At 40.5% G+C, this 27,499-nt stretch overlaps 2 protein-coding genes and 1 long non-coding RNA gene across 23 annotated transcripts in view; 2 read left to right on the forward strand and 1 right to left on the reverse strand.

Annotated features, from left to right (window-relative positions):
* The window catches only part of CREM (cAMP responsive element modulator), a 35,090-nt gene extending 25,186 nt beyond the window's left edge, over positions 1–9,904 (reverse strand). For 2 of the 19 annotated variants that reach the window (XM_088159514.1, XM_014892198.2), the window contains exons 1-2: positions 9,739–9,904; positions 4,244–4,361 (exon numbers count right to left, since the gene is read on the reverse strand). In XM_088159514.1, coding sequence (XP_088015640.1) covers positions 4,244–4,357 — 114 coding nt within the window. In that variant the 5' untranslated portion in view covers positions 4,358–4,361; positions 9,739–9,904. Of the gene's footprint in view, positions 1–4,243; positions 4,362–4,901; positions 5,054–6,865; positions 6,964–9,738 lie in introns of those variants that run through there. The other 17 variants (XM_088159570.1, XM_014892203.2, XM_088159607.1 and 14 more) reach the window with 13 other exon arrangements.
* Positions 9,905–10,074: 170 nt separating this feature from the next.
* LOC148225080 (uncharacterized) lies at positions 10,075–16,599 on the forward strand. Its single transcript, XR_015801421.1, has 3 exons — positions 10,075–10,387; positions 13,104–13,191; positions 16,093–16,599. It is a non-coding gene; the product is annotated as an uncharacterized LOC148225080 (long non-coding RNA).
* A 3,935-nt stretch (positions 16,600–20,534) lies between these two features.
* CUL2 (cullin 2) overlaps positions 20,535–27,499 on the forward strand; it is a 41,251-nt gene continuing 34,286 nt past the window's right edge. Inside the window, exons 1-2 of one of the 3 annotated variants that reach the window (XM_014892195.2) lie at positions 20,535–20,644; positions 23,876–24,014. In XM_014892195.2, coding sequence (XP_014747681.1) covers positions 23,896–24,014 — 119 coding nt within the window. In that variant the 5' untranslated portion in view covers positions 20,535–20,644; positions 23,876–23,895. Of the gene's footprint in view, positions 20,645–20,798; positions 20,966–21,045; positions 21,183–23,875; positions 24,015–27,499 lie in introns of those variants that run through there. The other 2 variants (XM_014892194.2, XM_014892193.2) reach the window with 2 other exon arrangements.

Below are 27,499 nucleotides of genomic sequence, written 5' to 3' on the forward strand. Positions count from 1 at the left end.
TCAAGGCAAATCCACACTGGATTCACCTAACAAACGAACAAAGGACCTGCCACACTTGGGCACCCAGTAGCCTCCATGAGGAAAAGTCGGAGACAGATGGTTTGATCAATTCCAAAGCTACTGCCAAAGCAGAAGCACCTACTTTTAAGAAAAATAAGGTTAGGCTGACTCCAGATATTTGGTGCCACCATACACTTCAAGGAAGTACAAAATGGTGACACAGCAGCACATTTATAATCCTCTAACATCAACTTTGCAAAATGGCCAGCATTTGCATTTGGCAGACCATTTTAGAGCCTTACTTAAAACATCCTAGCAAACTCCTATTGGTCTCAAACTCTAGGGAGCAAGATTTAACACTGTTTGATGTCAAGAGCCCACAAGGACAACCCCCTCTAAGTGCTAAACTTGAACAGCCCCAGCTTGCAATAGCTGTGCACTCCAGACTCTGAAAATCTCCCTATGCTCTCTGACAGCAGTTCTCATATTGTAAATTCTGACATATGTCTAATTCAGGGCCACCATCAAAAGGTCAACAGATGGTATCTCAGACAAGGTCAGCAGATAGCCCTACTGACAGACAACATGACAAGGTTAACAGAAAGTGAACCAAAGAGGAATCCATCAAGATGTAGGATTAAAGAAAATAGAAAACACAACTGAAAGGGTTTTTATCAAATCTGAGAAAGGTTAAACACTGTTACATTTTGTGTAACTGAGCACAGAGCAACATAGAGCACAGCACGGCTTCTGGAAATCCTGCAAAAGAAATATCTAATTTCTCTTTGAACACCATTGCAGATATAAGTCTTCCAAGATGCAAGTTTGACTATCATTAACACTATCAGAATATTCCAATACAAATTAACTTCCTTTTAAGTACAGCTCTATATACAGCAACAGATGACCTATGCATGTGAGACAACCCATGGAACTTATCTTAAAACAGGTTGAGAAATTTGCCATCTCGCACCTCTCCTCTTCCCTCAAAGACATTAAGCTTTTGTACAGGTGTTCTGCACATTTTCAACAGCTTCTAAAGACAGCCACTAATAATTTTACTTTCTTATCCATTTATTCTGATGGCTGGATCACAAAAATATTACCATGTCAATTCATCAATTGGCTAAAAGTGACAGATGCAAGAAATGCACCTATAAACTGATTCTATAGTAGGGCACTTGATTAAGAAAATAACCATTTAATGGACAAAAAGTGCATCCCGTCTTTGCTAGTTTCAAATTTACTAATTTTTGCTTTAGTAGAAAAAGTAATTTTACTTTTAGCACCAAAAAATTGCAGGAGAATATAGCCGTATCTATGACACAAGCTAAGAAAAAAATGCAAACACTATTTTTTCTTTACAAATAGTGTATAATAGGTCCTTCTTAGCATTGGAGGTTATCCCATCACACCATAGTGCTCCAGCCCACACATTCTTAATGTCTCCTCTCCCTCCCAACAGGGGAGACATTAAAAATACTTCAGCACAAAACAATCTCTGCCCTCTAGAAATTATCATCTTATGGAGTACCTGGTCCATCCTTTTAAAACTAAATAGCAGGTATTTCTTTAAAAATCCTACAGAAGAGGGGAAAATAAATCAGCTGCTCCCCCAAGAAGAAAAAAAAAAAAAAAGGTGCCCACCTCCTACGTAGTTGTATCCCTCAGCATTTTGCTAGTCACTCCCTGGCCAAAGTCATAATTCAATTAAATATCAAGCACATTAAAAACCATTACATTCCATCTGGACATAAAAACTCCACTTATTGGAATGGCAGTCACCTGCTGGTACAGATGCCCAGAGAGGTTCTAGAGACTCCATCCTTGGAGATATCCACAACCCTGTTCTGGTTGACCCTGCTTGCATAGGCAGGTCAGACTAGATAATTTTAAAAGGCTCCTCCCAAGCTTGACCCTTCTACAATTAATTATTTGAAAATACACAGAAAACCACAAATTAAAAGACAGTGTATTAAAATATTTTACTTCTGACTGACCAAAACTAAGGTTGAACAAATATTTCCCTAGGAAAAAAACACAAAAAAGCCGCCGTCTCCCCAGTTCATTGGAGATATCTGAAAAGGAGTCCTCATTGACCAGGCATTTTAGTTCTCAGTAAGAATCAAGTCTTTCTTTTCTCCCACTTCTGCTTATTTACAAAATAATTAGGAGGAGAGATGACTGGAAGCTGGCAGAAGATATTTCAGACACTTGTAGTGGTTGTCTTCTCTTAACTGCACTCCTCTACAGGTCAAACTGGGAGAAGGGATCTGTGCTCCTCCAGAACAGTCAAAATACACAGGCACCGGAGCAGCAGCACAGCCACAAACTCCTCAGAAACACACAAATTTCTCACCTGGACCAACACAAAAGCAGTCACATGTCCCATACAGGGGCCTCCAGTGGGCTTTAGCCCCTCAAGAGCCAGGCCCAACTTTCCATGACAAAGCGCCTCACCTTCCAAGCCAGCCAGGTAGGAACACAGGCTAAGAAAATCCTACTCATCTTAATCCAAAGGAGCGTCTCAACAAGGCTTGTCGGCAACAAGTGTTCTGTCTGGGCAGTTTTTCCACAACAAATGCTGTGGCAGAGCAGTCTGAGGGCTCAGAGGGTGTGTGAGGGCTGCGGGCCCCAGGAGGCAGCGGCTGAGGAGACGGGCACAGGCCCGGAGCTCCCGGAGCCCTGGGAGCGGGACAACAGCAGCAAGCCCGCGTGTCCGGAGCCCAGGACACGGATGGCAGCGCCAGCTCCCTGCGGCGAGCAGCTCTCACAGCTCCGGGACAGCCGTCTGAGCCAGCTGACCAAGGAAAGGGACTCCAGATGCCGACTCCGGAGTCTTACCCTCAGCCTTCAAACTGAGGTACATGTTTTGGTTTAATGTTAATCGAAGGAGGTTCATCAATACTTCAAGGTTATTCATTTTAACTGGAAAGTATGAGACCCATACCCAGTACAGCTGAACCTTCACACACAAAACTCAAGCATTAAATGCAAACGAACATAAAAAGCGTTATATACTGCACAACATAGGAGTGCAAAAACTCTCCTACAGCATTAGTGCCACCTTTGTCTCTAGATCAACATTAAAAATCCCAAGTGACAGAATTCACAGCTGTCTTCTCCAGAGACTATGGCACAAGCCAATAGATTTTACACATCAATCATCCTATGAAGTTCAAACAGAAAATTTGAACAGAACTACTAAAGAAGAAATGAGGAGATGACATCAACAGAGCAAACCAAATAAAATTTTAAAGAAAAAAAAGAAAAAGCTGAACCAGCAATATTCCCCATGCTGCATGTATGAAAACCAACAAAAAAGGTTGATAAATATTTTGCAATCTATTTTGTGTCTGAAGATCTGACAAAAAAAAGCAGCTGCTTTCAGTTTTAAAAATATATCTATAATGTAAATCAAGTATCTAACATACCAAATACATGGCATCAAATCTTAGCAAATAACTTCAAACTTCCAATGATGAAAAAATTCTGTAAGACATTTTTTAAAATCAGTTCTTTTATTTAACAAAGGGCTTTTGAAGATCTTTTTAAGGTCCATACACTTTTCTGAAGCTATAAATCTTAATACTGTCAGGAGCACTATTTCTATCAAGTGCCAAATTTTTCAGTACGTATTTTAAATGCCTGAGAATTGTTACTATATAATGTTTTATCCAATAACTACCAAAGAATAATCCAGGTAGAGCAACCATAGAAAACATGTGAAGAATGCTTTTTAAAAGTCCAGACATTGTCATTAGATACACAGGGTTGAAAACACATTAAAAATGTACCTGCGATTAGATGAAATACATTCTGTACAAAAACTGGAACTATGAGAGAACCATGGTTATTTTTATTCATGTTTTCATTTTTGTTATACAACACACCTTCAAAATATACAAATGGTTTAGATATGTTTGATCTTGTAGCCACCTCAATTCTTTAAGACTGTATCCCATCTCTGTAACAATCACTCTGTGAAAGTGAAAGGAAAAAAACCCATCACTCTTGTCTCAAAGGGCTCCTGAAAACGTTACCTTTTAACAGACCTGATGTTGTATTAGTCCTTTGTTAACTACTGAAGGCATAGTTTCCAGTATACCTTTGCTATATTTTTCCTATTTAATACCAAGCCTTATCAAACATGAGAATAACATACAAACTGATAGTTTAAAAATCATAGCAGCTCTGAATATCTCTTCATTGATTCTTCTCATCTTTCCACATTTCAACTTACCTCAGATCCTGAGGAAATCTGACTTTGGCCTGGCTGATTCTGAAGGTGACCAGCACTTCTCTCTGTCACAGAATCCACTGCATTGTCATCCTGTTCAACCATTTCCATGGTCATCAGTCTAAAAATAAGTATATACACATTTAAATAACTCAATACAGCGAGGTATATCAGGCAACTAGGGAGAGTAATTCCAAACTATTTTATATTTGGAGCAGACAGAAAATAAATGTTTCTGTCAAACTGAAGTCATTTCTTCATTCTCCTGTATTAAAATATTCACTCATATAGCCAAGAGCTCTAAAACAAGTATTTTAAAAAGCTGCAGGGAGGGGCAGTTCTGGAGATGGCTCTCAGGGGGGAGGGACAAGCAGAGTCCCAGGGTCCCATGCAATGCTGCCTACAGAAGGTCCCTTCAGCCTCTTGGGCTGCCACAGCCTTCTTGAACCTTCCAAGATGCCTATTCCCTGCTGGCACCTATGCTTGAATTGTCTGTAACCTACTCATGGCTCGAGAGCCACAACAATTCTTCTCACTTTACAAATTTAAAAGTAGGGTAGATTTCATCGAAAAATAAGCAACTTGCTGACCCTCAATTCAAACTAAGAGTTTAAACTTCATAGAGAAAACTTCCAAATCTGCTATATAAAAATACAATTACCTGACAGCTCCTTTTCGATATTTCTTGGCACACTTAGTCATAACGGAAGGTGTGAGTTTTAAAACAAGAGCTTGGATCTCTTCGGCTCCCTTTCTCTCCTACCAAACCCTGCACTGAAGGTGCAACATTGAACAGGTGATGTCAAACATTGCCATGGCAACTGGTCAGTTTACAAACAGAGAAGAGACAGGATAGGGTCAGGCAGAGGCAGGCAGGATGCCCTGCAGGCACGTTCCCACCTACACCCTACTTACACAATCAATTAACAGCCGCAAAAGGAAGACATAATATTAGTTGAGATATTTAAGAGGCCGCAAATCTCTGTTCCCCAGGTTCAGTTTCTGTAACCGGGGATGCCAAGCCTGACTGAAGCCAAAGTTCAACTATTTCAACTGGCTGATAGTTACTCTGGTTTCTTCTCAGGACTTACACTGAGAGATGCAAGAGGCAGGCAAAGACTGCTACCCACCTGACTCTGAGGCTCTGGAATTTAGTCCCACATGTTATAAGTTAACTACATTAAATCAAATTAAATGTAAACCAAACTCCTTTTGTGGCATTATTTTACAGAACACTCCATAATCTTTGAAGAGAATAAATTTTATTCATTTTTTAAAAATCAAAATTTTGCCCAAAATAAAGGCATGGAAATATGAAAAGATACCCATTCAAATGATTCAGAGAAGCATACTTCTAGCTTATATGCCTCCAATGGTACTCTACTGACCAGACTTAACAGTAGCATAACTAATGGTAGCCAAGGTGGAAAACAATTCACCATTTCATTCACCATTCACCATTTTATGGGTTAACATGAATATTTCTGCTCAGAAAAGTTATGTACCCTATGTCAGTATCAATTCAGATTAGAATCATAGGGATCTATTTTACAGCTAAAATCTTTCTATATTTTTGTCTCACTAGTTACCACCAATTACCATTTTCTTTAGATACAATCTAATTAAATGTCTACTGAAATTCACCAAAGTCTAACAGCTCTGGGGAAAACGTTTTCACCAAGCTTTTCACCATAATTTTCTATAAGAAGACCTTACCTGATTAAACTATTCTGGTTTCATATATGCACAATAATAACTAGGAAAAAAAAAGTTCTTCCTTTGTAAACTAGGGCCACCCATAGAGTCTCAAATACGAAAGGTCCATGTGGTTCATGTAAGAATAAGCTTCAGAATAGCTCACACACCAAGGAAGATTAAATAATGCATAGGTACTGGCAACATATTCATTGTAATCTCTTCCTAAAGATGGGAATACAGTGAGAATTAATTTACTTTATGAAGGCCCTGAAGTATTTTTGTATCCAGAGCCATCTGTCACAGAAAACCTACTGTTGAAAAAAAAGCAAAAAGCAAAACCAAACAAAAAACCCCAAGTAGTTTTATTCCCACTGAATGCATATCACAGAAATTTTACCCATAAAGAGCCATTTTTTATCTGGGAAAAAAATGAGTTCTTACTTTTTAGCTTAATTGTTCACTGATTGCAGAACAGTATAAAAAGGTATTTCTTTCTACTATTTTATCAGGATTTTTCTCCCCAAGACTTTTCACCTGCAGTGCTGCACTAAGTTAGCAAAAAAGCTACAAAAAGAGCATCAGTGCAGCAGAAAATCTAACAAAGTTATTCCTCGTATTTTGCAAAATGCAGTACAGAGAGAGGTGTGGTTTTTTTTATTAATATTTAACCTAAATTAAATTAATTAAACAGCAAGAACTATACATGTCAGTGGAGTGCCAAACAATTTAGATTTATGATATACGTGGAAAACTCTAGAATTTATATAGATTTTCCAACTATAATTGTGTGTATTCTGACTCTTAATACAAATTATTGCTTAACTGAAAACTTTAGCAGGGTGGAGTAAAGTCTGAAAATCTGACTACCATAAAATGCAATCACTTCTCTGAAACATAGCAAAATACTTTTCCTAGGTAAGCTCAAACCTGCTTCTTTTTGACAGCCTCTGTGACCAAATAGTGACTTGACTTAAAACAACATCCAAATACAAAGATCCAATCACAGCCTAAAAAAAAACCAAAATAAAAATGATAAGATATACGAGTAATTTTTAAAGATACACGTGCTATCTTGACATAAAACTTCAGTGAGAAAGATGACTTAAGATAAACTGTAGCACATCAGTATCACAATTCAGACATGTTCAAGATTAGGAATCTGATAGGCACAACCATGGGATCCCTGAACTGGCAGGAGCAGGTCAGCTGCAGTCATTTGAGCCCACAGGGTCAGCACAGGTGCCTGTGCCAGCTCATGTGGGCTTGTACACAGCTCAAGACCAGGCATGCCAAGGAACTCCTGAATTTCAGACTAGGTTGTCACTGCCTTCAGAGCACTCTTATAACCTGAATTGTACAGGGTTTTTCTTTCCTGTACTACATTCATGTCAACATGTATACATCAAACTTTTCAATAAATACACAGAAAAAATACTGAGTACACAGACTGTAGCATGAAGCCATTACCAATCAAATCCAGAAAAGTTTCTACACATACCACACTCAATCTGCATTGCAAGCAAATTCTAACATATTCATTGCTTTTAAGTTTCCAAGAAAGAAAAACAGAATTCTCCTCCAAGCCCTTAAAATCCTTTGTAAAAGTCTATCAGTAGCAGTACACATCATACTTAAAAGTTTAAATTACCTTCCGTTTTTAAAGGAAAACTAAGCAAATAGTTTAAAGTAGGTGACCTTGGGTCCTGTTTAAAATAACAATGTTTTTCTTCATTGTAAGACTAACTATATACAAGTTTTAGTCTTATACTCAGTATTAATACATTTATTTCTTATACTTTTTATCTTAGTTGCTTACAAAGACTGAACAATAATTTTAAATATTAGTCTGGACTTTGAAATTAGTAAACAAGTTACACCTCTGCACTCACATAAAAAGGGGACAAAATGGTTTTCCGTAATATAAGCAAAGATACCTGCTTCTTCCTACAACACTGCAAAGAGATCTTCAGGATCTAGCAGGAAGTTTAACTGTTATCAAACTAGCAACATTTCAAAATATATAAGCACATGTTTACTGTAGTCACTGAGACTAATGGACAGCAGGTCAGTAGCAGATAAACACTGATTAAGATGATGCATACAGTGCACATCAAAAGCCTCTTCAACTGTGATCAGATGAACCATCCCTGACAGGAGAAATCCGACAGATGGAATCAGCTAGAGGAAAACAGAAAATTTTTCCTAGAAAATTTGAAGTAATTTACAGCTAAAGGTGTGAAATTTTAGGATTTTTTCCCAAAGGTAAGAGATGATGGACAGCATCCCTATGAAGACATGTTATTTTGCAATAAAGAGCACAAGAAATCCTTTCACTCCTTCCAATACTGCTGTTTGTTTTACATCACTGCATATTAATATAATATTTAATGACTATTGGTGAAATTATGCTGCAAAACCAGATTGCTACAGTATTTTGCATAACTGGAAAAGTGTGTGACTGTCTAAATAAATACCCAGAGACATTTTAAAAAACAACTTTTTATTTCAACCATCCTTTATACATCAGGGACTGCTTACAGAGTTTGATACAAAGGAAATCAATCGTAAGGGGCTAAAAACTACGTTTCAGCCCTTACTCCAAATTTCTTTGCAGGCTTTTACTCACAGGGGAGTTACTAGAAAGCAAGAATGCGAATTTACAAACAGCTGTTTTGCATTTTCTGATGACCCCGCAGTGAATGTGAGAACTCTCAGAATGCACTCGCTTCAGGAGAGCACTGTGTTTTCAATTATGAACTCTGTAATAACTGCTTTACCACCCCAAAGGTGAAGGACACCAGCTAATAAGGTGGTCACAGAATTCAGTCAAGTAAAATGTGCAAAAGCAGAACAGACCCGATTTTGAAAGTGTAAACTCAGTTTTCAGCATCACCAGAAGCTTCATCACTAAGCTTCTTGTGCCTCCTCCACTCTCGGTATTTCCCTATTTTTTCCCAGAACATCTCAGCTAAACCCTAAAAGCCTAAAACCCCAACGTGCACAGGCAACGCTGCCTGGCCACTCGGCACCTGCCACCTCACCCATCCTGCCAAGGCAGCGCAGAGGACACACGGTCCCTGGGCAGGCCAGAGGATCAGCCAAGCATCGCTCCCCGCGGAACCACTTAACGCGGCTGCACTCAGCACCTAAAGCGATGTTATCACAGCACTGGGGGATGCACACAAAACGTTCAAAGTTTTAAGCAAGACTTCGGACTCACAAAGCCGACTGTGATCCCTGCCCACTTGTTCTGACCCAGCTCCAAAAGCCCTGCGGGCCAGAGTATAACCGGGAGTAACGGACTAAGGGGCAAACGTCACCGGGCACCCCCGTTCCCCTAGGCCGGGGCAGCCCCGCGGAGACCCCAGGACGGGCCGTCCGGGCCGCTCTGCCCGCGCTCCGAGCCGCAACGCCGGGAGAGCCGAGCCGGTGCCCCAAGCAAGGGCTGGAGCCACCGCCTGCCGGAGCTCGGCGAGCGCCATGGCTCCCGGGCGGCACCGGAGCCCTTCCGGAATTCCCGGGATGCGGAGCCGCCTCGGGGCCGCCCCACAGCGCCGTGCGGGCTCTGCGCGGCCGTCCCTGAGTCCTGCGCGCTCCCGGCTGCCGACAAGGACGCGTCCCCGCCGCCTCTGCGCGCTCCCGCGGCGGGGCTGAGCCAAGCGCGGCACAGCGCCCCCCGCCTGCCCTGCCCGTGCCTGCCCTGCCCGCCGCGCCGCCCGCTGCCCCCCGCGCTGCCCCGCTCCCGGCCCGCGGGGGGTCGGGCTGCGCGCACACGTGTCCCCGCCCCCTCCCGCACTCACCCGCCGCCCTGTACGTGCTGCCCCCGTCACAGGGGGTGGGGGGGACCGAGCCGGGCGGAGCCGCACGTCGGCCTCACGTCAGCGCTGATGCAGCCGCGCCGCCGCGGGGGCGCCGAGGAAATGGCGTCTGTGGGGCCTCCCAGCGCCAGCGGCCGCGACGGGAGGCGGAGCCGCGCGCGGGCGGCGGTGCCGGGCGGCCGCGGGGCGCAACGGCCGCGGCGCTGACCAACCGCCGCCGCGGGGCCCCCGCCGGCGCCGCCCATTGGCCGGGGCGGGACGCGCCGCGGTGCGGGCGGGGCGGCCCCGCGCTGCCGGGGGCGGGGGCGGCCGGTAACAGCCGGGGCCGCCGCGGGCCCGCCGCGCTCCCTGGGCCGCGCTCCGGGCGTGCGATAGCGGGGCGGTGCCGGCTCGGCCGGGCCCCGCCGATAAGGGTGGTTGGCTGGGCTCGCTCCTGCGCAGGGTCCAGCCCCGGTCGTCCTCGCGCTGACAGAGGGAAGGGACGCGCACAAGCCCCTGTTGTCCCCTGGGCGGTGCCGGAACCCTGAGGGACACGCGAACCTGCCCGGAGGCCGGCCCGCCGAGGTGCTGCCCGCGGGTTGTTTTGTAATTCTGCTTAGTAAAAACACGTTCCTTGCGTCAGTCATTCATGGTATGACATAGTATTTTGCATTTTTTTTAGCTAAATAAATCAGAAATTGCCAAGAGGCAACAAACGGGAGCGACGTGCGTGTTTCCCCGCTCTTTGTCACGGCATTACGTTCAAATATCCTGAGTCATGTTGGGCTTGTGCTGTAGGTGTGAGCACGTCCTTTGCTGGGAGCACAGGGCTCGTCGGCTCAGGTTAATTATTTTAAAATGCAATAAATGCGTGAGCCATAAACTTTGTTACTAGGGATGTTTGAACATCCTATGTCCTATAGCTGCTCAGTATTTTATGAAGTAGCGTAAGAAGGAATTACGCTGCAGTATATTTCAAATTGAATGTCTATACATCACTGCACGTATATTCTGAAGTTACATAATGTATTTACCTATTCTTGTGTTTTGAGTTTGGTTTTGTTTTTTTTTACTGTGAGAAACTACTCAGTATACTAAATAAACATGAAAAACCTAAGTTAATTTCGCATAACTCATTGTGATTGAAGAATTGGAGGATGTGTGTGTCAGGATTGGTGATACGTCCACACAGGTCAAACACTCAGTCTTATTCATGGCATGAAGAGAACCTGCGTATTGATTTCCTGTGTTTTTCTAAAAAAACAAATAACTCTTATCTCTGACTTCATAAGAGATGAATCATATTTATTTGCAAAGGTTTTGCCTTTAAGCATTTAGCTCTTTTATTTGCTTCACAGGAGATACTTAACATAGCTATCAAAATTGCAATGCAGTGGAAAAAATACAGAATCTTCAGTTATCACTATTGCTTGTGCAAGTTTTCGGTTTTCATCCTACATTTCCTTTGTTGAAATATTGAACACCCCCTTCCTGTTTTGAGTTCTGTTTCCCTCCCTTTGTTTGTAACATACATATTATGTGTCTGTTCTGGGTTTTTAAAGGAGTTTCTCTTCCCATAATTAATTCTGCTTTAAGGCTCACCCATTATGTACACTATTGTTATGCTCATTCATTAAAAGATATGTTTGCTCTTGTCCATTAAAAGTATTTATTAGAAAAGTAAGATAATGAGATGAACAGGGAAGTATTAGACTGCTGAGAACTATTTTGCTGAAACCTTTGGAAGAAATTCTAGTTTTGCCTTGTATACTCAAAAAGCCAAATATAGCTCTTAGGATATTAGCAGCGCCTCAAAAATATTTTTATACTGAAAAAGGCAAAAATGGCTCTTAGGGTATTAGCAAATATTTTTGAAGGTACACGTCTTATTACAAACAGGAAGAAATTTCAAATTAGCATGTTAAATAATGGAAACCACTGGAGTGAGTTACCTGTAAACAAACTGAGAATTTCCATGAACTCTTAAGGCCTGGATTTGGACAAGCAGTTATTTTTTATTAGTTTTCAAGTAAGTTATAAACAGCTTTGAAATGTTTAACTAAGAATTTATTACTATTTATACCACTTCTCTCGTAATGAAGTGTATCAGGGGAGTGAGTGAACTGCCAGAGGGACTTAGACCTTGGCGATACAGAGATGAGTAACCAGATTTGGCTCTTGGTGCAGCTCACTGATGTTGGTGGGCTGGAAGAGGAAGGGAATGAAAAGGGACTGTTGTGTTCTTACTGCAGCAGGGCTGGGGTACCGTGTTTGTTACCTGAGGCCAGACTGATCTGTGCCACAAAAATGCTCATTTCGACTAAAAACAGTTATCTTTAAATTGGCATCTATGCCTGGTGTGAACCCATTTAATTTCAAATACTAAGACGAAGAGGAATCCATAAAAAGGCCCCACAGGTCAGGATTCGTCATGATTTTCATAATTTATGAAAGAACATAAACTTGAAATCCAGGCACTTTGGTGTCATCAAAATGACTGCCTGAGTCATTTTTTCTCTTTCCCAAAATCGCCAATGCTTTTTTTTTTTTTTTTTTTTTTAAAAAAACTTCCGTTTAGTAGCAGAGCCACTAAGTTGCTTTCAACCTGGATCAGTTCTTGGGAGGATAATAGATAAGCAGGGAGTTGAAGCAACTTCATTTGACACCAAAAGAAACAAGGTGCTCTTTGCAGAAAACATAAATATTTCACCAGTGCCTATTACATCGGTAGGAATGCTATCTGTGTAATTTTCAGGCAGCTGATTTTTCATATGGATCTCACAGCTATCTTTTGAAATAGTTTTTTTTAAGGGGATTGGAAGAATTTCTTGCATTTCAGTTCTAATCTTATGAAATGCCTGTTTTATTTTCTTGTAAAAAAGTTCATGGATTGTCTGGCATAAACAATGACAGCAAAATGGATATGCTATCTATCTTAGTCAATTTCTCTTTAATTAGAATCCAGATATCTGAAGATAATACAGGTAAAATTGTCAGAAAAATAGACTGCTATCCTATATGAAATAATACTGATACTTACTGATTAATAATTTCACCACAGGTCTCCTCATGGGCCACTCCAATTTTAGCTGATCCTTGAATAATCCTACCTCTACTCTTTCATTGGCTGCAAGGAAATAGAGGAACAAGTGCAGAACTTGCAGAGTGGTCACAGGAAAGTACAGTCAACACATAGCCACTGTTTTCATAATTTATTTTGTAAATGTGATGGAAGTCAGAAGTCTGCATGCTGCAACAGAAATCCTGATCAGTCTGAAACAGAGGACAATTAGGCAAGAAGTACACTTTAATGAGTATAAAATATAAGACTAATAATTTACCTATTCTTTTCTTTTATAAACTCCTAGCAATGCAAGAAAAATATGGATTTCCATTGGCTCACAAATAGAAATGGCACACCCTTAGAAAGGCAAACATTGAACAATACTGTAAAAGGTAAAAAGCATTGTAAATATCTTTTTTCAAATGTATATAATTTTTTAAGTTACACATCTGTAGAATTATAAATATTTTGTAGTATCTCCTTCCCTAAACTATGTTAAGTTGGAAATAAGACTGAGTGACAGTACGAGTAGTACAAGAGCAAATTGATGATCCTTTTTTTCTTATTATTTGCTACTGCCCATCACTGGAATCTCTGAAAATCGATGCTGCCTAAATTAGTGCTGTGCTAAGGCACTGCCTTGACTTTTGTGGGTTGCATAAGCCAGAAGCACTGGAAGGAATAGCCTTGAGGAGTCCCGGGTCTGGCTTAGTGAGAAGCCTGGCCTAACAGCTGTGAGGATTTGCAGTACCTCAGCTAGCTCTACTTTGCCTTGTGTCATGTAAACAAAAGGATTTCTTTATTTGGAAGGGTTAGATGGTATTATTAGTGAAGGGGGTATCAAGTACTATTCTAGGTCCATTTTTTAAAATATCATATACTTTGATTTTCTTGGGTTTGTAATGATTTGATTTTGGATAGTAACCTGCAGTAATGTTATATTTTACACTCCAAATATTAAATGCAACATTTTCATGTGATGTGTTTGTTTTGTTTGCAATTTTTTTAAACTTTTTTAGGATTTGTAATAAGAAATTGAAGTTTATAAATACAAAACGGGTATCCCAAGTAATATGCTACTGTCTGGTATGTCCTGCAGTTTGAAAGGAGGTACTTACTGATGCACCAAAACATAGCAAAGCAAATCAGAGTACACTAGCTGCTCAACTGTGATCACTTTATTTGCTTGAAAAACAACACAAATGGCTAGAATGGTTTGTGAATGTGTAGTTAGATACCTGGTATGGTGTTTGTAAGTAATGAGCAGAATGAGCAGTCTCCTAATCTGCCAGTCCTAGGTCAGTTCTCCAGCATTGTTTTCTCCCCACACGCTGGATCCAGAACAAACAAAACAATGGACGAATTTATAGTCAGATAAATAACTTGACATTATATAAATTGCTGCATAGTCGTTTGTTGCATATTCATTTCATGAGAGAAATTATTATAATGGGAAAATAATATTTTGACTAGGGAACAATGTAAGACATCTGAAATGTTTAAAGGATTAATTGGTGACTTCAAGATACATGCATGATATTTCTGTTGCAGCAGAAAAAAGAATGGTAACATATCTACTACATGAAATTTTCATTTCCTGCTGAACAATGAACTTTACTTATATAACACCTTCCTCATAACATGAATATAACATGTACTTCACTGTATTCATAACCATTTACAACTTATTGCAGTTTGTAGAGATCTTTGAACTTTTCAGGTGAAAAGTATCAGATGTGTATAAAGCATTATTTTGTACTTATAGCATGAATATTAAGTTTCCAAGCAACTGCTTTAGTTGTATTTAAAATTTAAATACAAAAAACTTTACTATTAGAAATTTCATGAATAGGCTGTGTTAAAAGAAGCACACAGAAAACAGTTTGTAGCTGAATGTGAATACACTGTGCCTCAGGAATATGGATATCCCATGACAGTTGGCATACACTTGTGCCTTGAAAAAGATGTATCCTGTAAGGCACAGTGAGCCGGTGTAGGAATGTGGCCAGCATTAAGAGGACATTGAGGAACTACCTCACACAAAGGTGAATTACATCAAACATTCAGATAATGCAGTAAAAGGCAAACACATACAAAGAGTTCATATTTATTAAAAATATTCAATTAAAATATATTAAAAAGAAATTACATTTGGTTAGCAGTTGCAGGGTAGATTTTCTTGAAACTGTAAGTTGTTTTCAATGGGGGAGCAGATTGTTTTGTTGGTGGTAAATGGTTGTAAATGACAGTGAAGAGGAAGAATACAGAATATAAAATGAAAAGCAAAAGCTGCTGAATAAATGGAGCAAAGTAAAGGTGTGTGGGAGCTATAAAGAGAAGGAAGAGGTACAAGTGAAAAGTAACTAAATGGAAGAGCATTCTGTGTAACAGAAGATTATCAGGCTATATGCAGTTTCTTAATGTGAGAGAGCTTCTGTATTTCTTTCATGTGAAGAATTGTTAGTTCTTAATCTACCAGTGATACAGATAAGTGGCTAAAGAAACCTATTTTTCTGAAAAGGATATATCTTTCATCTAATGCTAGCTCAACTAATTTATCTCTTTGATGATGCTATTTTTTCAGCTGGTTTATTTATGAGCTGTTTTTTCTCATTCTATTTGTCTAGCACTTTTGCACGTTACAGGAGGTTTCCATCTCCATTAAATATGAAATAGGTGTTTTACTGGACTGAGAGACAAATATATATATACTTTTATAAAATAATTTCTCAAGAAAACTCAAGGAAATGGAATGATGCCTAGTTTAATTTGGAAAATGGCATTTTAGAAATGGGCACTAGACATTTCCCATTTATCATATTTTAGTGGAGACAGATACTATTTGCTCTTTTCCCTTTTTTTTTTCCCTGAGAAGAGCAGCTCTACAAATTCAACCTTATGTCAAAATTAAGTTGTGTTGCCTAAGAATCATCATCACTAGGGGTTCTGCAGTCACCAAGTTCAAGTGTTTTTCTTCCATCTGTGTGCATATTTATATGTACTGCACACACAGATGTCATAGAGCTGTATGCTGGGGTTTTTATTTTTAGTATAGTGGTAGAACCACTCAAGATTTACGTGACTATGTTCTCCAAAACACTGTGTCTAGCAAACAGAAAGCAGCAGTTGCCTTCCTCTCACAATATCTGCTCATAAAATCATAGGATTATAAAATCATTGAGGTTGGAAAAGACCTCCAAGGTCATGGGGTCCAACTTTTGGCTGAATACCACCTTGTCAAATAAACCACAGCACTAACTGCCACATCCACTTGTTTCTTGAATACCTCCCAGGATGGTGACTCCACCACATCCCTGGACAGCCCATTCCAATGGCTGACAACCTTTTGAGTGAAGAAATTCTTCCAGATGTCCCACCTGAACATCTCCAATTGCAGCTTGAGGCCACTTCCTCTCATCCTGTCTCTGGTCGCCTGGGAGAAGAGGTTGACCCCCACCTGGCTGCAATCTCCTTTGAAGGAGTTGTAGAGAGAAATAAGGTCTTCTCTGAGACTCCTCAAGGCTAAACATCCCCAGCTCCCCCTGACTGCATCCTCATGTGACTTATTTTCTGTACACTTCACCAGCTTCGTTCCCCTTCTCCAGACATGCTCCAGGACCTCAATATCTTTCTTGAAGTTACAGACCCAGAGCTGGACACAGGACTCGAAGTATTAAGCAATGTCTTTTCACTATTGTGGCATCTCCATGAAAGGATGATTTCACTATGATTTTTAGAAGCGATTGTACAATGGTGCACATGGTCTATGAGCCTTTTATAAAAAGATACCACTAAAAAAGGACTCGAACCACTTTCTGAAGACAATTGCATAATTTCTGAATCAAAAGGAAAAGAGAGGCATTTAGAATAATATTGTTTGGTTCACTGCTGGTACTAATAAACAAATATATTCCCAGCTTATGACCTGGTAGAGGTAACAGAACTTTCTTGGAACTGCAGCTTTCCTTCCCTTGTGTGCATACTCCTCTCATGGCTCTTTCCCCCTCTCTCTCTCTCATTTCCACCAGCAGTGATAAGTGATGTTGTTTAAACAATTCCATGTCCTCTGTCACAATGCTTCCCTAATTCATACTAACTTTGGAATTTTATGCATATAAGCTAAAGCATGAGAACTACAAGCTAGTTTATTTACTAGAGTAAATTTCAGGGGTAGTTTCATATTCAAATTAAACCTGAAAGCTAAATCCCAGTAATTAATTCAAACCTAGCCAGATGATGACTCAGCCAGGACTCCTTCATTTTTAACAATTCAGAAAATGAAGCTACCTAATAGCTTCTTTAGAAGCTTTTTGCATTCTTTTTCAAATGCTTAGATAAACAATATGATAAATAGGAACATTGAAACCTCTTATATGCCAGGTTGCTTGTTTGTTAGTAAATTGTTGTATCTGGTTCACACAGCCCATAGCAGTACCTGAGCCATCAGCATCTGGTGCACTTACTGAGCAGGAAGAATTTACAACCTTGTAACTGAACATACAAAAGCTCCAAAATCTTTTACTCTTTTGGTACCTCATATATAAAGCTTTTTAATATCTGAAAGTTCCTGTAAGTAGAATCATTTAGGCTCACTTACTGCATCATAAAGCCTTGACAGCTCATTGATCTCTAAATACAAGTTCTAAATACACAATTTTGCTTGTCAGTAATATTGCAGAATATTTTTAGCAATTTTTTTGGCAAAAATATATAGGAAAGAAAAACTAACTAGACTTTATCAGAAAGATAATTCAACTTCTTAGCTACGATGACATGAAAATAAATTGGTGCCCCTTTTTAATAATAGATGGAAAAAAATTACATTTGCAAATTTTTTTTCCAAGCAATCCCGGGGAAGGATAGAATTAATCTGGGAGTTGAACTAAACACTTGATGGCTAACTAATAAATGTTGTTTGGGAGAGTTCAACTTTTGTTAATTTTCCTATTTCACGACAAAAAGTTGTGGGTTTGCTTAGTTTTATTGTAGGTTGTTGGAACGCTTGAACTGTTATTTTTTAGCTGATCAGCGCTGCCATCTGGTGGCCAGGAGTGCAGTGAGCGCCTGCTTCTTCGTGAAAATTAAAGGAGTTAAAGCAAATTAAATAATCACACATTTTAAATTCTTCATAAACTTCAAAAAATCTACAAGAACAATACTTAATTACTGTGTATTTTTATTATCGCAAAAGATTTTTTCAGTTTATACATATATTTTGCATGTTATCAAATGAAAGACAAATACCCACAATATTAAAAGCAAAATATTATTTTTAAACATTTCACTTATTATTATCTGCATCAATAATGCAGAGTAACTCATCTAGTAAAAATGGAATATAACATGAATATAACATAAATAATCCAGTCAATATTCTCATTTTCTACATGAAAAAGGCTAAGGAATATGTTACTCTAAAAGTAAGATTTAAAATCAAAGACAAGAAAAGCAGATAGTAGCATGGAAGGCATTTGCAATTGAAATGGTGATGGTGGGGAATGTGGATACTCGCTATCAGTTCAGACTGCAGTCTAAACCAGCTTTTAAATAAAGCAGTAGGTGGTATAGTGGCACATTTAATATAGTGTTTGTATTACCATAGGGCTGTGGGATTCCTAGTTCTGTACCAGAATAATACAGTGTTAGATGTAGCATAAACATAAAATAGATAGCTCCTTCCAAAAGAATTAATTATGTAAGAGAAAAGAAAACAAGTTAATGCAAGCAGACAGAGAAACAGAAGTATCAGATGAGAGAAAACAAATGCATATAAACAATGGGGGAACTCAGGAAATACTGCAATAGTGGTTAGGAGAGTGAGCAGACTTGATATCAGATATAATCAAAGAAATATAAATTTGCATATGTGGTGGCAAAGTTTTAAGGTGACATATGCATGTAGCAGAAAAGAACCTGTAATCACCAATATATAAAGAACTGATTAGAATTTACTGGGAAGAAGTTGACTTCTCCGTAGGACTATCCTACAAAAACTTTGAGAATGTCCACCTGTCCCCCATCTGTGTCTCTGCCATCTACACCTGCTGAAAGACAACACTAAGCCTCGGTCAAGCAGGATTTAAAGTAGGTCTGCACATTTGCTGTCATCAAGACATGCATCAAGACATGACTGAGGTAGCTCAGACACCATTAATTGGTCACGCTTTGCCAAATGCAGCTTTCGTTGCTGGCTGTCTTGGCCATGGCTGCACAGCAGGTTAATTCAGATGATCAACATCTGGGCTTCAGCAGGCAGAGCAGCCCCACCACAGAGCTAACACTGAACTGAACTCACCGATGCATCAATCACGTATCCACTCCCATAAAGCATGGGTGTGTACGCACAGTTTTGATCTTGCTCTTGGCAGATCCATTGTAATTATTTCTTAATGGACTGTATGAGGACCTTTGCTCTTTTGGAAGTGCAGGCAGCACCGTGGGAGTGGCAAGATGACCTTAGTATACACACAGTAATGCTCTCAGCTTGCTCATCTCAGACTCCTGTACTACCCCAGTCTGTGTTTTCAGGTGTTAATAACACCATTGACAAAGAAACTTGATGAAAAGGATATCCAGATTTTAAAGTTTTGTGACTTAAGTAGGAGTTGTTATTTCCTAAATACATTTAAATCCAAGAACAATTTTTGAATACCTTACATAAAAGCAGTAATGAATGTTCATGTTCTTCCTCTGAATTGTGACTCCCTAACTGTGCTTCCTCAGCTGCAGCCTTCTAGAACAGAGTGTGCAGAATAGTAGAGGATTTGGTACCTAATTAAAGTCTATGCTATTGTGAATATTCATAATTTCAGAAAATTAATACATGATTCTCCCATGGTGAACACTCCAAATTACTAGTTTTGAAAATACCTCCCTTTCTGTATCTATGTTTCCGGTTTATAACAGTTAACTCAGGACTAAACTTCCTCATATAACAGAAATTTAGAAAATATGTACTGTGTAATGTTTGGGTAGTGTATAGATAAGGATGTTTTTCATTAACGGCCACCTAACTCGTGATAACTGATCTTGTACAAACAATACATTCACACAAATAGCATAATTAAATTGTGACAGCAATTTGAACTTCTAAGAGTTTAAAAAAGAGCCTTCAGTCCTTAAAAAGAGAAATGCCACAGATAGAATCCAACACTTGCAGAAAATGACAAGCACTCAAAAGCTTAAAATTACAACCTACCTCCCCCCCAGCAAATAGAACTTTAACTAGCAGAATATAAAAATAAAGGGATTTAGAGTGAAAATAGAGAAAGCTGAAATGGTGTTTAAGATGTCTAGAAGGCGCTAATAAAAATAATTTTAAAAGACAACACAAAGGAAAGCATTAAGGCTTAGTGATAAAAGCTGCAAGAAGTGGCAATTAAATGGGCAAGGGCTTGATTTGAAAACCGGGAAAGCATTTATTTTGTCATGAGTTTTGAGTAGGTTGAACAATAGAGAATTTTCAGAAATACGTCTGTTTTCCAGAAGACTATTGTCCCCTACGGAGAGCTGCACTATGCGCTCCAAATGAATCCCTGTTTTTTTTTAGCTTTTTATACAAAGCCCTCCTCTGTTCGTTTGCGAGGGCTGGGAGCGCAGCCCCGGTGTCCGCAGGCGATGCCATGCCCAGGGGCTCCCGCCGCGCGCACGTGCGCCCGGGGCACGTGAGCACGCCCGGCGACTCGGTCTCCACAGCGACTCTGCTTTGTTACTTCACACAACAACTTTGCGTTGGCCCTTTCCGCCAAGGCCACCATAGGGACGGCACCGGAGCAGGGTGCTGGAAGCTGGGGAAATTCCCTACTGGGGACAGGCAGCGGGACGGGAACACTTCCACCGTCTGAGGTAACGGCGACCTCCTCACACGAAGCCCGGGAGCGCCGCGCTCAGGGGAGAGGCCCGTTCCAGCCGCCGTGCCCCGCGGCTCCATATCGGGAAGGGTCCCACCATGGAGGCGGAGTGACGCGTGCGCGGCGACCGCCCCGCCGCTGGGAAGTGCGGCCGCCCGCGCTCGCCGTACACTGCGGGCTGTACCAAACCCCGCTCCTCCGGCGGGGGTGGGTGCGACCGGAAAGTGACAAAGCGCCGGGACCCACCGGCCCCAGCTCACCCTGCGGCCGGCGGGGACAGTCCAGTGGAGAGAACCCGAGGGCGGCGGCGCCCCGGGTGAGGCGGCAGTGCGGCGGCAGCAGCACCGAGCGGGGCCGTGGGGCCGCGTGGCCGCGCCCCGACCCCGGCAGTGGCGGCGCCGGCAGAGGGGCGGGGCGCGAGCGGCTTTGGGTAATGGCAGCGCTGTGAGGACGGAGCGGGGCAGCGACCGCGGCCGAGGGCAGGAGCGAGGGAGGCCGGGCGGGGGTCCCTGACTCGGGCCCCGGGCCGCCAGGTAACTCTCTCGCCCGGCCCGGCCCGCGCTGAGAGGAAGGAGCGCTGCGCTCGTGGGGAGGTGGCGGTCCCGACCCTGCCGGGTGTGCGTGGGGGCGATCGGGCCCTGCCTCCCGTCCGGCCCCGGCCCCGGCCCCGGCCCCGCCGCTGCCCCCGCCCTGGGCCCCCATCCCCCGGCGGTGTCTGTGCGGCCGCGCCCGCCCGCCGCCTCCTGCCCCGGGTCCTGCCCTTGCCCTGCAGGGAGGGCGCGGTGCGGCCTCTCCGGCGGGGCCGCTCATTTTTCGCTGGCTGTGCTCTCAGCCAGTTTCGCTTTTGTTTTGGTGGAGGGAGGAGGTGGGGAGCGGAGAGCGGGGCGGGGGCGGGCAGCGCTGGTCACCTGTTTGATGCGAGTGCTCCTGCCTGTGGCTGCGCACCCATCACGGGCTTGTAGTGCTGCTTATCGAGGTGGTTAAGTAGCGTGGAGATACAGGGCGTTCTTTGATGCTAGACAGAATGCTGTGTTTATTTGTGTGAACAAATATATGCAGTATGACAGCCACATGTTTTAAAGAATGAGGTGATGGAAGCGGCATCCTTTCATTATTTGGCTGAGTAAATATGTTTCAATAACATCTGTTTACCTTAGGGCTTATCAAATAGTTTGGCTTCCCACCCCCTGAATTGTCTAAACCCTGGAATAGATATTCTACCCGCTATAGCTCTTACAGTGATAGTTCAAGACATTTAATAATCGAAGTTGGTGAGCTTGAGCATTGCTCACACTGGAGCACAGCATACCCCAAAAAGTCCAGTGTCTTAGAGTAACTAAGTGTAAGTATATAGTAACTAAGTAACTAATATGGTGTAACTAAGAGTTACATTGTATTTATTAAAATGTCTGTATAACACATTTAAATTCATATTTCCGTGAAAGTTGTAAGAGAATGCCAAATAATAGTTATCTTAAACTCCAGACTACTTGGATGACCATGTGTATGCTTTCTACAGTATTAGGTTTTAATCATCCAGAACACGGTGTTACTGATTAATGACATTGGGATGTACTGTGGAAAGGACTTTTTCTTCACCTTTCTTTCTTCCCCTCGGCTTTGCTTGTCTTTGAAGAAAGGGCTCTTTTACCTTGGATGCACCATGTGTGTTTCCAAGACAGCGACCTCTAATATAGCACAAGCACAGCTTCATTACCACAAGCACTTATGATTCCTAATGTCTTTTGTGAACCATGATTATTTTTTCTTGAGGTCAGCTGGAAATGCTCTCTTGTTTTCCAGAAGAGGGGTATTGGGTCTTTTTCAAGATGACCACTTCCCCTTCTCCCCTCCTGGAAGTGAGCTGTTGTCTGTTTCTGCTGAGGTTCATGTTTCTGTGAAACATACATCAGTGTGTTTTTCATTATACTTTCTTTGATGGATCTTTGTTTTGTCACTTCTCACTGATGTTTTTGTGTAAAGTCCTGCCTACATATATGGATTGAATTAATAGCCATATTACAAATATGACAACACAGCAGTTGAGGGGCTTGGTTAGTTAGTCGAGGGGGGAAGGTTGTATGCATCCATTCTAAAAGTTGCATCTGATTTTATTGCTTTTTTCTTAAACTTAGAAGTTATATATCCTGTAAGAGCCAGTAGTGGTTAAGGTAGTAAGTTGGTTGCTAAGTAGTTTTTTAGCATGACATTTGATTCTTTCCCTTACAGAGGTCTGCCTCTTATGCTCAAAGTCTGTAACTAGCTTTCTACTTTCCCTTCTGACCTTGAAAATTTGGAAAAATAAGAGTCACTTGTCCATCTGTTTGAAATGGAAATAGAAGCATTCTTTCCACTTTTTATTGTAGTCTTACAATGTTTTGTTTCTGAGCAGGAGCTAGACTTGCTTTGTGCATGGAATGTCACACATCAGGTCCTTTCTGGGTTAGGTACATAGGACAGAGACTAGTGGAAACAAGAAACCTTCACAGTTGTCTCGTTGTAAAATCACCTTACTTTTCCCCTAGTTTTATTTAGATAATTTAATGTGGAGTGTTTTTTAAGTAATAAATTTCTTCTGATATTTTTGATGTGAAATTACTAACACAATTTCTGTATTTTCAAGTCATGTCTTACTTGAAAGATCTCACTGCTTGTCCTACTGCATTGTGCAGTAAGCTGCACAAGCTCTGTATATTGTCCTGTGTTTTCTTTTTCACATCCTGAGCAAAGCTTTCAGGTTTTGTGGATTTTCAAATGTTACACCGAAAATGTTGCATGAAAGGCTAAGGTGGACATAGGCTACAAACTGACAGTGGGAATTTCAGATACTCGGGTAATAGTTTAGTTTGTTCTAACCCAAATTTTCTTAGATACAGTTGAAACATTCTTTGAATAGAAGTGAACAAATCAAAATTTGCAGGAAAGTTGTTTTATTCATGTGACAGTATTAAATTATTAGTTTGGTGAGATAATGAACTTCATAAAGCATGATGCTGTTAGATTAATTGGTGTTATGTTGTAGGCTCCTCATGCAACGTTGATGTTCCATTCCAAAACATTAAAAATGAGGGATTGTGAGCTTTATTTTGGAGGGGGTGGGTGTTCTTTGTGTCACTCTATCATAGTGGTGCAACGGTGTACAAAGTTGAAATTGAAAAATTCAAATGAAGTGTATATTTTTTCAGTGATTGTGCAATGTTGTCTGACATGTTTAATTCTTCTACAGATTAACACTAAAGCCCCACAATGTCCTTGAAACCACGAGTAGTTGACTTTGATGAAACATGGAACAAACTTCTAACAACGATTAAAGCTGTTGTTATGTTGGATTATGTTGAAAGAGCAACGTGGAACGATCGCTTCTCGTATCCTTTAAGTGAAAAATCTGACTTAATGTGTTTGTGTGATGTGTCTAGCTCAGAGTAAACCCATGTTATGTAACAATGATCTTGAGCAGCTTGTTGTTAGGTTGTACCTGTTATTAGGACTGTGAATAAGTTGAAAGGGATGGGAAATTCTGCATATTTGGGAAGGATTCTATGTGAAAATCACAATGCTCATAAAAAGTGAACTCGTCCCAGTTTCAGTCAGTTTTGGTAGCTCTAGTACTTTAGATTATGCTGAAGCTGTTCTTACAGGTATTGAGTGTCCTCTATTCTGACTATGAGGTTTTCTTGTATGTTTAAGTGTTTGTGTGTAGCAAGGGAAATGCCCTTGAAGTACCCCTTTAAGTTTGGGTTGTGAGGGATGTTGAGGTTGTTCTGCATAAAGATTTCTCCCTCTTCTCTGCATTTCTAACTGTACTGGTAACTACCATACTAGACATTACTACAGCAAGGATTTATTAAAAAGCCTTTTTCCTTTCCCTCCACTGTTATTGCCACATTACTCGTGACAGCTAAGCTATGTTTAAAAATAGCTACTCTTTCTGCATTCATATGGCCTTGCTGTTCAAGTCACAGCTATACGTACATTGTTGTAGTAGAAAGGTTTGTGTATTACATGTAAAATGCACCTGTAGTATTTTACAAAATTTAAGTTTTAGCGAACTTCTTTTAAATTAAGTATAACCTTTCTAACCAGTTATACTGTGCCCTGTGTCTATATATTCATTAGCCATTATATCCTGGTGAACAACTGGAGAATTTTAGGAGGCTTTGCACCTGTTCTGCAGGGATAGGACACAGTTTGGTTTAATTATGAGGGGGAAGAATCATTTAGACTTATTTATTGATTTGTTAATTCTTGTGGGTGAAAAAAGAAGCACCTGAGAAGATCCTTATACATAAATGTTTGCAGCATAAGGTTATTCTGTGTGTGGGAGCTTCACTCTAAAGTCTCATCTCATTCTGGACATGTTAACCATTTCTCAGAATTGCTTTCCCACAGAGTTTGTATTTTGAGTGTGTGCATGTGTATATGTACATCATTTGTAGTTCTTGTGGAGACTTTTTGTGGTGTAATAATCTTTAAGAGCTCTTTCATTTTAAAATTTTCTAACTAATTTCTGGGGGCGTGACTTGCCACCTTGTACTGAAGTCAAGTTCAATGGACTCCAGAATTTAATATATTTTTAAATTAATTAGCTGGGTGCTTACATGCTGAGAAGTTGTTTTGCAGTCATTCTTTCAGAGCAGTTTTTGAGTATTACATAATTCAGTCTTATCAAGTGGTTAAATTCTGTAGCTTAAAACTTTAAACATTCAAACAAGGGCATCTAAAATAGATTTAAATATAAAATAATCATTATTGCATGAGATGTTATGTTGATTCCTCCTGTCACACTGTTTTACTTGCAACTTCTTATGTGGAGATCTTGTACACAAGTCTGCTGTTGATCCTCTTTTGGGATTTAGTCCAGTTGGTTGAACATCACAAAAGGATTGTTTATGAATAGTGGACTCAGGAAGCAGTCTTGGAAGAATCATTTGGCATGTAATTCTTAAGACCTTACTTACTATCATCTCTTAATTACATTCCTTGGAAAGTGGCACTATTAGTGTGTGTTTTGGCACAGGCATGAGCCTTTTGGCTTACTGTCTGTGGCTGAATGGCCCAAGGAGTTTGTGTAACTGCAGGCTTGAATGTTGGTTGTTTAGTACTTCTGCTTCCTATAACCAAACTTTGTGCTTTAGCACAAGCTGCTCAACGAGTATTCAACAACTTGGTGGAATTTGTAGTTATATACAGCTGGAATAAAAGCTTTTTCCAGGTTTTATACATAGAGAAGATTAAGGTATTAAGGATTATTTTTTTAATTTGGCATTTAAAAATTTGTCATCTTGTGCTTTGTTAACTTTTTATTCTCTCTTCAATTAAATTGGAGTAATGTTTCTAAATATCTGCAGGGATTTTAAAGGAAATGTTCTATTAACTATTTTTCTGATTGCTTAATCAGCACAATAGAAAGATGGCAAATTATTTGAACTGTTTCAACTCATACAGGTTATTTCATTGATTATAGTATCACTTGATCTTTGTACTGTATGGTCGACACAGTGATGTGGAAACAAAGGTTAAGATACAGCAAACAATCACTGTTTCAATCTGCATCAGTGTATTCTAAGAAGTATTAGCTTTCCCTTGCGCTGTTTGGGGCAGCTGAGATCCAGTGGAGTATGGAAGCTGACAGTATTGTAGGGATGTCAGGCTTGTACTGCACATAACCCACTTCTAGAACTAATTTTTGCCCCATTAGTTCTTCAGAACTTGTTTGTCTTGAATACAGTGTTTCCTTTGTAACTTATGGTAACTTTATTGTTAAGCATGGCTTATCTTTAAATGAACATTTTACTTCATACTCAAAATGCTAGAATGGCAATGAGCTGGGAACCACAATGGTGTAAATGTTAAAATCTTCTGGAAAAGATGAACTGAAAGACCATATGTCGCTTTATGTGAGTCATCCTGAGCCACCTTTGACCTTCAGATTTTCTTTTAAGATTCTCTGCAGAAAGAAATGTGTATGAACTTGTTTCATTGTCTGGTAAATGAGTGACAGTTATGTCTCTGTTTCAGGTGTTATTGTGAATACATTGTATCACTTTCAAGACTCTGCTGTTAACTGTTCAGTAGGCATGAGAGTGCTTTTTAAGTTAAGGCTTGGTTAGAGAGTGGTAGGTAGTTCATCTGTACTTTGGTAACTGCCTTTTACCTAGAACTTTTTTGAACAGGTAGAACATTAAGCTCTTCCTGTTACTGTCTTGGATTTTCCAACCAATAAGTTGCAAATAAGATGAAGAGTACCCAGGGGCAGCTCTACTTCAAACAGAATTATTTTAAAAGTTTGCAGCATGGCCACCTGCTTTTTTTCACCATTTTTTCTCCAAGTTTGTTCTCCCTCCTCTAATGAACTATTTTGCAAGGGCCCTATGATGAACCAGAAACTTAAACATGTATCTTTAAAAACAACTGGCTGAGAAGGAAGAATAAATAAAGTTCATATGGTCATGATTCTTTCTGACCGACTCCTGAAATCGTCTACAAGATTTTGGTTCTGTTACAGAAGACTGATGAATAGAAATTTTCCCAAAGCTCTACATTGGTCTCCTAGAGAAGTCTTAACTAGGTGCTTTTTTAACCCTGAGGATAATATTTGTGAGCTTTTATAGCTTTGGATATAGTATTTTCTGGTTGATGGTAATTTTGTTGTTGTTCCTTCTTAGTTTGGAAGTGCTTCAGTTTCCCATTGCTGCTTAATGCCCCTCAAATAGCAACTACCAAAGCCCTTAAGTCACAGAAGGGTTTTGATGTTCTTGTTCTCAAGGCAGAGTGAAGGCCCCTAGGCAGCAGTTCGGCTGCAGCTTCCTCTGACCTTTCTCACCCTGCAAAACTACATGCTGAACTGGAA

Source organism: Sturnus vulgaris, chromosome 1 (genome assembly GCF_052056855.1).
Source record: "Sturnus vulgaris isolate bStuVul1 chromosome 1, bStuVul1.hap1, whole genome shotgun sequence".
Taxonomy (NCBI): Eukaryota; Metazoa; Chordata; class Aves; order Passeriformes; family Sturnidae; genus Sturnus; species Sturnus vulgaris.